General features: G+C 37.3%; 1 protein-coding gene across 2 annotated transcripts; it reads left to right on the top strand.

The window, feature by feature from the left end:
* The first annotated feature begins 1,815 nt into the window (after positions 1–1,815).
* On the top strand, positions 1,816–15,292 carry xirp1 (xin actin binding repeat containing 1). 2 transcript variants are annotated; one of them, XM_079818416.1, is made up of 5 exons: positions 1,816–1,991; positions 5,909–6,069; positions 6,558–6,614; positions 8,079–12,539; positions 12,979–15,292. In XM_079818416.1, exons 4-5 carry the CDS (start codon positions 8,079–8,081, stop codon positions 12,979–12,981), a joined length of 4,464 nt encoding a protein of 1,487 aa, XP_079674542.1. In that variant the 5' UTR covers positions 1,816–1,991; positions 5,909–6,069; positions 6,558–6,614; the 3' UTR covers positions 12,982–15,292. The 2 variants fall into 2 exon arrangements, with proteins under 2 accessions (XP_079674542.1, XP_079674541.1); XM_079818415.1 differs by having other exon boundaries at positions 8,079–15,292.
* Positions 15,293–15,333: the final 41 nt, after the last annotated feature.

Here is a 15,333-nt window from a genome sequence, read left to right on the forward strand (position 1 = left end):
TAAGACACAAACAACAAATAATAATTAACCTTATGGTAAATAATACCTTAATATTAAATCTTATATTAAATTGTATAGGGAAATATTGTTATATATAAATAATATACAGAGTCCATTCAATAGGAATTCACACATTTTTAAATAAAATAAGATCAAACCATAAATAATTATACCTTAGTATTATTAATAATATGATCATAAATATGAATATACTTAATATAATTTTTTTTATATCTTAAAAATCAAATTTTTAAAAAATATGTTTAAAATATGCCCTTGCCTCCCCTGATAGAAAGAAAAAGCCTTTGAGACAATGAGAAGGAAGACAGTCAGTGGGGTTCCCGGATACGCCACCCGATCCTCCACTGGGCTGAATGGTAAGCTGATTAATACATGATAAAAACACCTCATTATTTGTGTAAATGAGTGAGCATAATCACCAGTTATTTCATTCTTAACTTAGCTGTGATGTTAGTCAGTAACTGTGAGGTCAAAGGTCAACTTTGTACCCTGTGTGAGACAAAACCTTGGCATCTAAAGTCTTCCTACACAAGCATGCAGGGCCATCCGAAGTTCCTGAAGAGGAGGAATCTGCCGGCTGTGTCTCTGTGTTAAAATTATTCCACAGATAAGCCTAACAGAATAGTTTCGACTTATCATCACATACACAAAATCCGGTCTGCAAATAGTGAGTCCTATTTGACAAGTTTTCAATGAGGGCTGAGAGCATGATTGAATGTGTGTGCATTCAGGAGACATAACTTACTGCTTAAAGTGGCAGTTATGACACAGATCCCACTGACCTTACATTCATCGCTTGACCCTGAGTGACACTTTGGACTGGGTTGAGTCAGTATATTTGGGTTATAGTTATTTGAAAGGGGTTTGAGAGACCCTTCAGTGTTTGTGCTGTGCCCACACATGGTGTTTTAGGTTATACAGTGGCCTTTTAGATAATTAAGCCAATTTTAACATTGTAAGAATGTCATTGTATTAGATAGCAAAAAATATATTAATAATAATAATTTAAAATATGAATATAACATTTATTAATAAATAAACATATAATAATTGAAATTATTCATTTTTATCAATGTACATTAATTTTAAAGATAAAATTGCACAAGCAACAGATATTTCACCATTAATATTTAGAGAAAAGTATATTTGGACTTAGTACTTCACTGACTTCATACAGTCACTAAAATTACCTTTTAAAAATGAAATATAGGTTAAGTGTCCAAACAATTCAGAACTGCTTTACACAATCTTTTGTGTCAAAATACACTCAAGTTTGTTTCTTAACCACAATGCTTCTTCACTTGAGCGCAAATTAAAGCTTAATTGTGTAGCTTCAACAGAACAGCCTCAAATTCAAACAGTAGGCTACAAACAAATGGTTTACCACAGGCTCTGTTTCAACCATTCATAAGTATTAATACTCACAAGTACATTTATGGCACTAGTCAGTGCCTTAATTATTTTGAGATGTATTAGCAAGCTCTGTAAACCTCATCAAACGTCACTGTGCATGACGTTCTTAAAGCGGTGTTCGGTTTTGGAATTTTAACATTTTATAAACAGTTCTAAATAGAGACTCTTTCTGAACAATCAGCCAAAATGCCACTGGAATTTATTCACGTGAAATTGATTTCAGTACTTCTCAAACATCCTTTGGCATTAGGATAATGTGGGAATTGGGCTCAAGGGGGGTTCCCTGTACCCCTGTCACTTCCCAAACCACTGATTGACTCAGGCGTGTGGAATACCGCCCATGCTGCTTCCAAAATAGCAGGCTGGCCTCATCACCGCTCTGCAGTGAGCAGTGATAAAAATCAGCTGTCGCCCATTAGAGAGGGACAGAGTGAGACAGGACTACTGCTACAGACAGCATCAGAGTCAGACCAACACAAGCCACCACCTGCGGAAATACACAAGACCGAGGCTTTAACGGCAGTGAGACCTGCTATCAGGAACCAGCAATTCACTCTGTGAGTACAGTAATCAGTGTGGACAGGAAGCCTGTGAATTAATCCTAGAAATTTAAATATATAGTTTAAACATAATATAACATATTAAAGAGACATTTCAATATCTTTGAAAATTTGGTTTGTGAATTGTTCCTTTATTATAGCAGAACATAGCAATGCCTGTGAATTTCAAATGATCCATCATGTCTTTAGATGTAATGATAATTACCTAAAATGTATAATAATTAACCCAGAGTAAAGAAAATGAGGACAGTTACATCTTTTATGTGCTGTTTAATTTAACCTGAGTTCTAAAAACAAGGCTGTTAAATTTTGAACTACACACACACACACACACAAACACATACAGCCGTTTAAAAGTTTGGGGTCTTCGGTTTACCAAGGCTGCATTTATTTGATCAAAAATACAGTAATATTGTGAAATATTATTACAATTTAAAATAACTGTTTTCTGTTTTAATATATTTTCAAATGTAATTTATTCCTGTGATGGCAAAGCTGAATTTTCATTATTACTCCAGTCTTCAGTGTCACATGATCCTCCAGAAATCATTCTAATGCTGATTTGATGCTCTTGAAACGTTTCATAATATTATCAATTTATATTTTTGTGGAAACAGTATACTTTTTTCAGAATTCTTTGATGAATAGAAAGTTAAAAAGAACAGCATTTATACAGTGGTGGTCCGGAATTGGTGTCCAGAGGGGATATTTGTTTTTTATGACCTTACAAGTTTGATTAAATAATCATAATATGAGGTAAATATTTTATATTTTAAATTTGAAGGTAAAAATATATATATATATATATATATATATATATATATATATATATATATATATATATATATATATATATATATATATATATATATATATATATATATATTTGGTTTAGGTATTTTTCTTAAAAAAATGATTTGCCAAAAGAAAATAATTTTATTTTACTATGAAAAAAATGCATAAACAGTAAACAAAAAAGCTACATAACATTAACATAATAAGTTATGAATATTTCACTGATTTTGTCATGTTTTTGCATGTGTTCATAATTATGTCCGCACAATTTTGTACGTTTTATTGCGTTATTTAATTATCTCCAAGCACAATATGATTAACATTTTTTTTAAAATACCATTTAAATAAAGAGTGAAGATGTCAACTTTCCTAGACCGGACATCATTTTTAACCACTACTGTAGCAATATAAAAGTCTTTACTGTCACTTTTAATCAACATAATTCATCCTTGCTGAATAACAGTATTAATTTTGTTTTTAAAAAATCTCACCGACCCTAAACTTTTGAACGAAATTGTACACAACACCTAAAATCACCTTGAATATGCAGAGGCTAATATCGTGACAGACAGAAGTTTCAGCTAAACATGCCTTTGTCGATCCTGCCCTATTTTAAGCAGTGGTTTTAAGTTGTTGTAGTTTTAACAAGACCTTTGAGCTCTCACAGGAAACTAAGGAAAGCAGCTGACAAGAATAAATACCACGTGCATATCACAATAATTTGGACAGCTGTCAGCAGCACAAAAGCACTCACATTCTAGGACACTAATAGCTCTGCCTTACATGAATGGGGGATGGTCTCTATGAAACTTTCATTCTGCTCACATGCTCATCTTTGAAATACATAATAAGAAATCTAATTAATTGTATCACAGATAACAAATGTTTAGATCATTTGACTCAAATTAAATAATTATACAAAAGAAAGGAAGCAGGCAGAGATGGGCACTGTTTACAACTCTACAGAGCCATTTGAACATGTCCATAACTATACATTACGATGAATTAATTACACACTTTATGTCAGATCGCGCTTAAAGGAAATGCACTTTTATCACATGACCGTGTCTCAAAGATCAAGCCAAACCTGAAGTTTACACTGTATTTTCTTTGAAATCATTAGCAAAAATCTTGCATAATGCTGCTGCTGCTTCTAAAAATTAAACCTTTTTTATTTTTTACAAATCGGAGAGCACAAAATTCAGGCTTGATGAGATCTCTCTCTCTAGCTAGACCTCAGTATTGTATGGCCCTGTTATTCTCTGTGCTCATCCAACTATGCAAACGTTTTAAGCCCAGACTCGTGAGTGGCGCCACTGTCCTTTTGTCCCATGAGAGCTTACCGAGTGAAAAACAGAGGTATGCTCGAATATAGTAATTAGTTATAGCTGACAGACCTGTGCTGCCTCTAGTGCTCCCGACCTCAGAGGGAAGGCTTTTGTTTTAATCATGCATACAGCAGCTTTACAATAATTTAATGTGGCAAGTCTTCTTCTGTTGCTCCAAACCATAATTACATCACATATCATCATGAATAATAAGTGATCCACTGTAATTCAGCATTCAGAAACTTCAGTAAGACTTTCCTCACTTCACATCAACAAACAAACAGAGTGGTTGCTAAGAATGAACTAACCAAACGAGCTTTAGGTATCAGCTAAATAACCAAGTTCTTTCATTATAATATCTATTTTACCAATGCAGCATTCTGAATCTATCTGATCATTTGCTTTCTTGATATACAGTACTATCATAGGGCGACCATTTGCTAGCAAACTACAATTCCCAATGTAAAAAGGCTAGGATAGAAATATGAATCAGGGAAGCTTTGTCAGTGTTTTGTCCCCTGAGAATGAGAAGCCTTAAAATGGGTCACAATTCAGCTGACACGGTAGTTCCTTTTTGACATTTTACAATGGCATGCAGGCCACTGTTTTTGTTTAGTTAGATGTCATGCTAAGAAATACAATCAATTAGTACATCTGAGAACAAACTTGTACCCTAACAAATGTAATTTTTAAAAATGCATTAAAAAAATATAAATGTTCTTGCGCAATCATATACTATGTGTGGAGCGGAATAGTTTCCATGGGTCCTTGAGGTATAATAATAACCCACAGATAAAAGCATACCAACACCAGCTCCAGTCTATTTATACACACCACTATCAGAGCCATTAGATGGCCAAGGAACTGGGTCAGGCCAGTCTTGTCTTATTTCTAGCCTACTTCTGGATTATCATTCAACATTTTTTTGTTTTTATGCTTTGGTCACATGCCAGATATTTTTTGCTTCTGGTAGTTTGTGTCACATTTACTTTGCATAAAGACCACACCAACAGCGGTATAGGCGCTGTTCTTATCTCAAATTAAAATGTTTAACACACATTCAAAATCTACAAAATGCAGTTGGTATGTAATGCATGTTAAAGCTACACTGTGTAACTTTTTTAGTTTATTCTTAGCTAAAAACACTTCGTTCTTTCAAAAATATATGTGCTCATTAATGTATATTTACTTCTTTCAAGTAATAAAGTATTCTCGTAAGTTTATAAAATGCCATTGAAAATACATACGGGTAAGGGGTTTGAATGCGGGTCGCCATGTTGCCCCTCCATCTTGAAAGTACATCAGCCAAAGAGGGACATACCCGTAAATTCAAGCTTCGCCTTTCACGTTTTAACACTCGATGGCACCGTGTCGAATGTGGACGAGGTTGAACTGGAAGCCATGTTAATCTTGGACTAAATCGGCCACCGTAGGAGTCAAAACGAAATCGGAATTGAGAGGAACAGAAACTATTATTCACTGGATGGTCATATACCTTTCTACCGCTAGATGGGGGAAAATATCACACAGTGTAGCTTTAATATATAAATAAAGCAAATGTTTCCAAAAATTCCATTCACAGAGGAATACCAAAGTCATCCACTATCAAAAGCCATAAATTCTTATTCCAAAAGCAAAATATGATAAACCATAAAACAAAAACATACCTATAATCAAACTTACAATAAGTGATATACATTTCCAACAAGTTGCATATGCAATATAAGTGAGTTTGTAGCAATTAAGTGATTGTAGTTTTGTGTAACTATATTTGTTTCTCGTGTGAATTAGATGAGAGGAGCCATTTCATAAAAGAACAGAGACTATCTGCCTCCTATCAAGAGCACAAACAGAAGTACACCTCCTCTCCAATCCAGAGCGTGAAAGATAGATCTGCCGTGTATCTCTCAAAGGTAGCAGCTGCAGAGCCCTCAGGATCCATCGAACAGCAAGTGAGTGCTCATTGCATCTGTCATATCACTCACAGCACACAGGCATCTGTAAGGTCAAGTTCTCAGACTGGTTCAATCGCAGGCACACAGTGCTGTAAACTCTAGTACACACTCGTTTTACAGTAGGCCTACAGTAAAGGCCTATTCACACCAACAACGATAACTATAAAGATAACTATAAAGATAACTATAAAGATAACTGTATTAGCGTCCACACAAGCAGACTTTTTTATCGTTCATCAGCTGGGTAAAATCATTTTACAAGTGATTCCAACTACATGTGCTGTTATTGTTATAGCTGTGGTGTGGACTGCTATTCATTAATATTGAGAATGATTTTTAGAACTATATCTTTATTGTTATCATTATAGTACAAGTCTTTTGTTGGCCACTGAAGTTTTGTGTTTTGAAAAACAGCTTCATGCTAATGAAATTAAGTGTTTTCTATAAAAAATGAGCAGGAATAATGAATCACGCTTCTTTCCCAGGGCAGTGTGGTCCAGGAGCACTCGATCTCAAGTGGAAAGAAGAAACAACAAAACAAGGTATGAACAACAGTTTTTGCTGACTTTCTAAGTCTGCTGTGTGACTAATGACTATAGCTAATCGGTTGCTGTGTGACTCATTTAGAAACACGCATAATAAATATCCTCTTGTGACCGTCTTAGTATATTTACAAAAAGCAACAAGAACAAATTTAGCCATGTTTCTATTACCATATTTCCAAAGAAGCAGTATTACCATTATTAAAAAAGCCTACCCATAATTAAATCAAAATCCCAGCCATGGTAAGTCATGTGGTAAAAATGTCGGTAACACTTTAGAATAATGGTCATTAGTTAACATTAGTAATAGCCATCTGTATATTATATTATATTCATAGTACATATCCACCTGTAAATTCTGTTTATAGTAATAACCATCTGTATATTATTCACTGTACATATTCACCTGTAAATTCTGTTTATAGTAATAACCATCTCTCTATTTATATATATATATATTTATATATACTCAGTACATATCCATGTCCTGCACTTATGCAAACGTTGTATATCCTGCACTTGCTGCTATTGCACTTCTGGTTAGACCTAAACTGCATTTCGTTGCCTTGTACTTGTGTAATGACAATAAAGTTGAATCTAATCTAATCTAATCTAACATTAGTTAATGTATTAACTAACATGAACTAATCATGAGCAGTACATTTGTTACTGTATTTGTTCATCTTTGTTAACGTTAGTTAATATAAATCCAGCTGTTCATGGTTTGTTCATGTTAGTTCACAGTGCATTAACTAATGTTAACAAGATTTTAATAATGCATTAGTAAATGTTGAAATTAACATTAACAAAGATTAATAAACGCTTTATAAGTGCAGTTCATTATTAGTTCATGTTAACTAATGTAGTTAACTAATGTTAACTAATGACCATTATTCTGAAGTGTTACCAAAATGACTTCTGGTAATGACAGGATTGGTGATACAGTGAAAGTTAAGTAGACTTTCTGACATAAAAGGTAAAATCCAGTAACCATATAGAAAATTTGTAGTGTTTTTGCAAAATGCTCATGTATAGATCAACATACAAAATCCCAATAATTGTTTTGATATTTCTGCATGTAGTTGGCATTAAAGATGGATTTTGGTTTAGGTTATATTGAATAATACTCTAGAAATATTCTTGTTCCTATTCTCTCACGTTTTTCCCCACCAAAATATTTGGAAATGTGAAACTTTTTATAAAACATTTTTTTTTTTATGGAGCATGAATTTTGTACTAACAAGGCTGAAAACCATGAATGAGAACCATTCACCTCACATGAATAGGTGTGCAGTGAACTAAATCAACTATTCCCTACTAAACACAGAAAAAGGTAAAGTATGGCTTTTAAGCTTAAAAATACTAACTTTTTACTTTTTAATTAAGAGTTTACTATTATGACAATTTATTTAATTGCATTGTGGAGAGTAACTTGAGCCTTCATACTTCTTCTCTGCATCCAAGATGGCAGAAGTAGCCAAACAGATAAAAGTGACCGATGCAGCCAGTGGAGATGATGATTTCCCTCCCCCTCCACCTCCTCTACCAAGTCCTCAGGTTCTGGAGTCACTTCAAAAGGATCTAAGCCAAAACGTACTCCCCGTTCCACCTCCAAAAGAAACCTTCTCAGAGTTCTACCAGCAACGACAAAAAACCGAACTGAAGCGTCTTTTTAAACACATTAATCCTGAATTGAAGATGACTCTTGATGATGTTGTAGATGATGAACTGATAGATGCAATAAATCCCCAAGCAGTAGATACGGCATATCAGGGGGAAGTCCAGTCCATGCGCTGGATATTTGAGAACTGGACTCTTGACAATATTGGAGACCCACATGAAACTAAAAAGCTACTTGATGAAGAAAATCTTCAAGGTGGGGATGTGAGGAACAAATCCTCACTGTTTGAGCATTCAGTGTTTGATGGTCAACACACTACAGCTGGTGAGAGACCAGGTGTAGACAAAGGAGATGTTCGCACGGCCACCTGGTTGTTTGAGACACAACCTCTAGACTCAATAAGTAAGTCAAAGACGGAGGATGAGGAAATCGTGGAGGTTGTACTGAAGGAACCCGTTCAGAAGGGAGATGTGAGAGGTGCACGTCTCCTGTTTGAATCCAAGCCATTGGACGCTTTAGGCCGATGCTGCTCTGTTGAAGACCAACACTTTCTAACACTCAAATCAGAACTCGAGGAGAATAAAGGAGATGTGAAAAAAACTGTCAAACTCTTTCAAGCAGATCCCTGTTGTGCTCTTAGGGATAGCAGTGGCAAAATCCATGAAATCAAATCAATCTGTAGAGAAGAAATCCAAAGCAGTGAGTTTAAAACAGCACGTTGGCTTTTTGAAACGCAACCCTTAGACCACATTAATAAAGGAGCTGGTGTGCAGATCATTCGGGGGATCTCTCTTGAGGAAGCCCAGAAAGGTGGTGTTGATCAGAAGAAATGGATGTTCGAGACGCAACCACTTGATGCAATTCATGAAGGTCGTGTGGAAGAACAAAATTTCAAAGGAGCAGTGAAGGACATCTCTGGGGAAACAGATGTTCATAAACTAAAGCAGCCCCTGTCATCTCTTAAAGAAGAGTCTGTGGGTGAAGTTTCAGAGAAGCAGGCAATTATTGGAGGAAATGTAGGATCCACCCTATGGCTTTTTGAAACTCAGCCCATGGACACTCTGAAAGACAGCTATGAGGTGGGACATCTTCAGAAAGTTATGGTGTCAAGTGATGAAAAAGGAGAAGTTAAAGACAGAAAGCTGCAGTTTGAGAAATTCAGCGTTGGTAAAACAGGCGATAGTGGAAACAAAGTTCAAGATGCTGAGAAAGGAGATGTGAAGACTTTCAAGAATCTTTTTGAAACGTTACCTCGCATCTCTGTGAAATCCATGAGTCAAATCCACGACATTGCAGCTGGGGATGTCAAAGGCAACCGTTCACTGTTTGAAACCACACCGTTGTATGCAATTAAAGACTGTGCTGGAAATTTTCATGAGGTTACGACTGTCAGTAGAGAAGAATGCATCAAAGGAAATGTACAGGATTATAAATGGATGTTTGAGACAAGACCCGTAGACCAATTTGAAGAATGTAGAGGAAAAGTAGAGCTCATCAAGGGTATTACAAGGCAAGAGGACATGACAGGTGACGTGAGGACAGCTAAATGGATGTTTGAAACACAACCTTTGGACTGCATCAATTTAAACAGTAAGAATGAAGCAAACTCAACAGTACCACAGGAAGAATGTCAAAAGGGTAATGTGAAGACATGCAAATGGCTGTTTGAGACACAACCAATGGACATTTTGTATGAGAAATCAGAAAAGAACCAGGATGTAGAACCGGTGCCAAAAGCTGATGTGAAGTCACACACTTGGCTTTTTGAAACACAGCCATTGGATAACATTAAAGACAAAGAGGACTTCAGTTTGAAATTGTGCAGTACTGTGCTGGAAGATGCAAAAAGTGATGTGAATGTGAAGACAGTGAAACACCTGTTTGAAACAGAGACTTTGGACAGAATAACAAAGCAAACAGATTCTGGCCAAAATGTAAGATATGTCAGTCAGGTGGATGTCCAGTCTGGAGATGTCTCACGTGTCAAGGAAATCTTTGAATCCAAGTCACTTCATGAAATAGGAAGTGAATGTGTCAAGCTGACTGAGGAGAAGAAAAACGAAATTCAGTCAGGATCAGTCCACAAATTCACTTGGCTGTTCGAGAATCAGCCTATAAGCAACATTAATGAGAAAGAGGACATAATAATTCACAGTGTCGATGATGTTGAGGGTGGTGATGTTGGAAGCAAGAAGTTTATTTTCGAAACTTTCTCTCTGGACAAAATCCAGGATAAAGACGAACTACTCGAGCACCAGTCAATGAGTGTTGAGAAGCCCATGAACAGTAGCGATAATGTGAAATCCAGCACAATGCTTTTTGAATCCCAGCCGTTATATGCTATAAGAGACAAGGACGGACAGTTTCATGAAGTTACCACTGTTAAGAAAGAGGAACTGATGAGAGGAGATGTCAGGGGCGCGAGGTGGATGTTTGAAACCAAGCCACTGGATACCATTCAAGCAGACAAAGAAATCTACGTCATCCGTGCAGTTACACAGGAGGATGTGTGCAAGGGGGATGTGAAATCAGCACGCTGGAAGTTTGAGACTCAGCCTCTTGACTCCTTCGAACCACGTGAAGGACCCTCAGTAAGGGTTGTTGAAGATATAAGCAATGGGAACAGTGTGCAACAAAGCAAGCAACTTTTTGAGACTGAGCAAGCTGCCCAAAAAAAGTATGTGCGAATGGTGAGCGTTACAGATGTTCAACAAGGTGATGTTCGCACCTCAACCTGGCTGTTTGAGAATCAACGTATTGATACCCTTAAAGGTGAGCCAGATGAGCAGAATGCCTTGACAACTGTACATCGAGAGGATAACGCAAAGGGAGATGTGAAACGCTGCACTTGGCTATTTGAATCACAGCCCTTAGATAAAATAAAGTACGATGAATCAATTGATTCATCAAAGGAAGAATTTGTTTCATCAAAGGAAGAAATCCCCAAGGCAGATGTCAAAAGCACAACATGGTTATTCGAGACCACACCGCTGGACAAAATCACTGTAGAGAGTGTGACAGACACACTCTATCGCCTTTGCCATTATTCATTCATTCATTCAAGTGGAATCATCATCCAAGCAAATGATTATAAGTACGTTAACATGGCAAAATATCAGATTGTGAACAATGAAGAGATCAAAGTTCAAAAGGAGGAAGTTGTTGAAGGAAACATCAGGAACATCATGCTGCAGTTACTGTTCAAACCGAACCTGAAACCTAAAGTTACTCTACTTAAAGAGGACGAACAAGGTAAGATGCACAGCACAGTGCTTGAAATCCCATTTCAACAGCCTGGATGTGCAACTAACCCTGAGGCAGAGTGCAAGACCCAAGAAGCAGTTAAAATTATTGAGAGCTTGTTGGTTCAACAAAAAACAATCAAGACAGGCTTGGTGATGCAAGAATCTGAAGGTGGGCAGCCAGAGATGACAGTGTATTCCCTCCACTGTCAAAGCAGCATGACTGAGTCGCACGACATTGCACGAGGAGATGTCAAGTCCACCATTGGCAACCTCCTTGCCACAGTCCACAGCCAGCAGACCAAACCATCTTGCAGACTGGAACAAAACGAAAGGGGGAATGTCGATCTGTATCGAAGCTGCATTGAAAAGGGCGACCTTAAAAGTCTACAGCAAGATCTTTCTGAAGAGGAACCAGCAGTCTCCTGTAGAGACCAAATTGAAATTGTTCAAGGTGATGTAAAGGAAGCAAAGCGACACCTAAATCAACAAAGAGAACAAGCTGAAAGAACAATCTTGGATGTTGTACCAGGAGACGTTAAGAATGTAAAAAAGGTTTTCTCAGCGGTCTGCCCAGACCTGGGTGTTGAAAACTGTGTTCCAAGGGAGGAGATTGTCAGAGGTGATATTTTGTCTGCCATGCAGCAACTTGATGATGCAATCAAGCAGCAAGTCATGGTCGAGAAAGAGGAAATTGTTTCTGGGGACATTAAGGCAACGCTTGAATCCTTGGAGCGGGCAAAACTACAAAGCATGCACATGGAGCGTGAGGTCATCAAACCAGGCACCATTTATGATCTGAATATAGAGGTAGAAGAAATGTGCTCAGAAGAAAATGAAAGGAAATTAATTAAGGAGGAAATAGTTTCAGGGGATGTTAAGGCTGCCAAAAGATCCCTGGAGAGAGCAAAGAACCAAAGCATGAGAGTAGAACGAGAACATGTCACTCCTGGAAAGCTGTATAATCTAAATGAATCATCTCAGTGTCAAAGCAACACAACAGTGGAGCAGTCTACAACATCCTCTTTGAGTAACCAGCGGATTACTACAACATTTCAAAAGGTTAGTGACATAGAAAAGGATCAGGGATCCGCTGAAAGAATTTGTTGTCAGAATGAAGTGAGAGAGAGAGAAAATATAATAGATATTAGTATGGAAAATGGCTCAAAAGTGCTAGATAACACTCCTCAGGTTTCAGAGTTAGAGCCAGATATTGTTAAAGGGGATGTGAAGGCTGCTATTCAGTCTTTACGAAGTGCTGCAAAAGAGCAGAGAAGTGTAGACAGAGAGCAAATTGTTGGAGGTAATATGCAAGAGACACTCCAGTCTCTCTCGTCTAGCATTAATATTTCTAAAGGGGATTTCAAGGCAGCAATGTTATATAGACACTCTGGACAGTCTTACACACAAAGCAAAATGACAAATGACTCGGGGATTAAATGCAAGCAGAGTATTATTCAATTACCTTCATCTGACTCTCAATTGTCTTCTTCGGTTTCAGTGACCGGAAGTGAGCATCTGATCATCTCGGCACTGAATTCAGAATCTGTTAGCTCCAGTGTGGACAATACAAAGCTCTCTTGCACTTTTGCAGAAAAAGATGATAATCCACCACCCATCCCTCCAAAAACTGGTCACCAGGTTAAAAATCAGAAGCCAGTTATTCCACCAAAGCCATTGCACATCACCACCAGCTCCGAACACATTGCAGAAACACCACAAATTTGTCCAAGCTCACCGGATTGTCTAATTAATAAGCAGACTCCAACAATCCCACCCAAAGTGATTCTGAGCAAGAAAACATTTTCGCATAAAAAAGAAACCACAGAAACTTCAAACAAAATTAATGACAAGCAATGCAACATTCATGAACCAGTTCAAAGGACAAACTTCACAGATCCTTTGGGTTTTCAGAAGATGCAGTACACTGAGCAATGGGTTCAAAATTCCCACATGCAACCTACAGACTGTACTCCATCAGTCAGCAAAACTCTTGATGAAGATTCCTTTGCTTCTAATAGAATAGGAATGGAGAAAAATGTGATTCAGAGGATAAATGCTGCAGAAGAGATCAGGATGTGTATGCAGAGTTATTCGAAGGACAATGATGAACTAAACAATGGGTTTAAGGCTGCACTTCAAAATTTTGGGGAAAAGAAAACAACTATGGACACAACCTCAACTTTCCCAAAGAAAATTAAAGTTGTGCAAAACAAAAAAACCATAGACGAACAGGCTAAAACTTCCAAAGAGAACACAAATAAAGTAGAGTTACACTTTGCCTGCAAAGACATCCCGTCAACACCTGAAAAACATGAAGTTCCTTCAAAGCTCAACCAAACCAGTAAAGAGCACAATGATTCTGAGAACAAAGTTGTTTTGAGAGAAAAGAAAGCAAGGAGAGAGACAGAAGATGAGCGCCGCCAGAGGCTCTCCGTCCACAAAGACGAGATTATGAGGGGCAACGTAAAAGCAGCCATGGACATCTTTGAAAACCTTATGAGACGAGAAGAGCTTAAGATCATTTTGTCAAAAGTTCAAGAAATAGAGGGGGAGACCTGTGAGGTGGATGTTAAATCTCTGAAGACTTTGTTTGAGAATGTGCCTGCTTGGATTACCAATCCAATAAAAAGTATGAAATGCAGACATTTTCCAAGAGTTGGCAGAGAGATGGAGGGCTTAAGAGATGATGCAGAGAGCATATCCTCCGTTGAGGCCGCATATGAGGACCTAGAGAAAGCAAGCATGGACATCATCAATTTGAAAGAACAGACATTAGCTAAACTCTTGGACATAGAGGAGGCAATAAAAAAAGCTTTGTACTCTGTCTCAAATTTAAAGTCAGAGGCAGACATTACAGGGTTGTCAGGTCTGTTTAGTGAATCCTTAAATGTTGATAATGTCTCTCCAAGTACTAAAAACATTAGGAAAATTAGCATTGTGTCCAGCAAAGCAAAACATGTGCAGCCTAAACAGGCACAGAGCAGTGATAACAGGGGTCCGCCCAAAGAAGAACCACATATACATAAAGTTCAAATGGGAAAAACAAGCTCAAACGTCCCCTCCTCACCATCATTTATTTCCATTCATTCTGCTGCAAGAAAACCTGTGGAGTCACCCACATCACCACAGCCTCTCTCCGACAAACCAAAAGCAAATGACCAATCTAATGCAGGTAGCTTCATCAGACAGTCCTCCCCTGAGAAAATCTCAGTCAGCCACGTTTGTAGCCCTCCAAGTCCTAGAAGGAAAGTCAGTGTTCTTGAAGTACAGCGAGTTCCTGAGGTTGCAAGTGGAGTCATTGGCACTAAAACTGTCAGTGAGAAATATGAAGAGATAGACTGCTTTGGGAATACTTACTTTTCCGCCAAAAGATCTACATTTGTAACCAGGCAGTCAGAGACAGAATTATCTTCCTCATATGATATAGTTACCAATCCAGGGAGGCACGAAGGAATGACTTCACCTGTTTCGCAAAGGTCTGGCCAGACCTTCTCCTCAAATTCTCAGTGTAAAAGCAAAGACAGAAAAGTGTTTGTAACTTTCGGCTATCCCAACACAGAAAAACATTAACCAAGCTGCCCATTCTTTTTGTAACAATTTTTTGGTCATTTTTATTTCCATATTTCTATTTAAAATACATACAGTATATATTAGATTTATTGATCCTTTTTATGTGTGTAAAATAAAGAGTTTTATTGTGGTGCTTTGATTAAGATCAAGTTTTTTGTACTGTTGCGATTAAGTGTTAATGTTAAATATTTATGTTTGTTTCAAAAACTGTATATTATATAAAATAAAATACTTACAAAGCAGCATTTGTTATAATTATTTTCTTAACAGTTAGACTGAGCTC

The sequence above is a fragment of the Gobio gobio genome, assembly GCF_949357685.1.
Source record: "Gobio gobio genome assembly, chromosome: 6".
Taxonomy (NCBI): Eukaryota; Metazoa; Chordata; class Actinopteri; order Cypriniformes; family Gobionidae; genus Gobio; species Gobio gobio.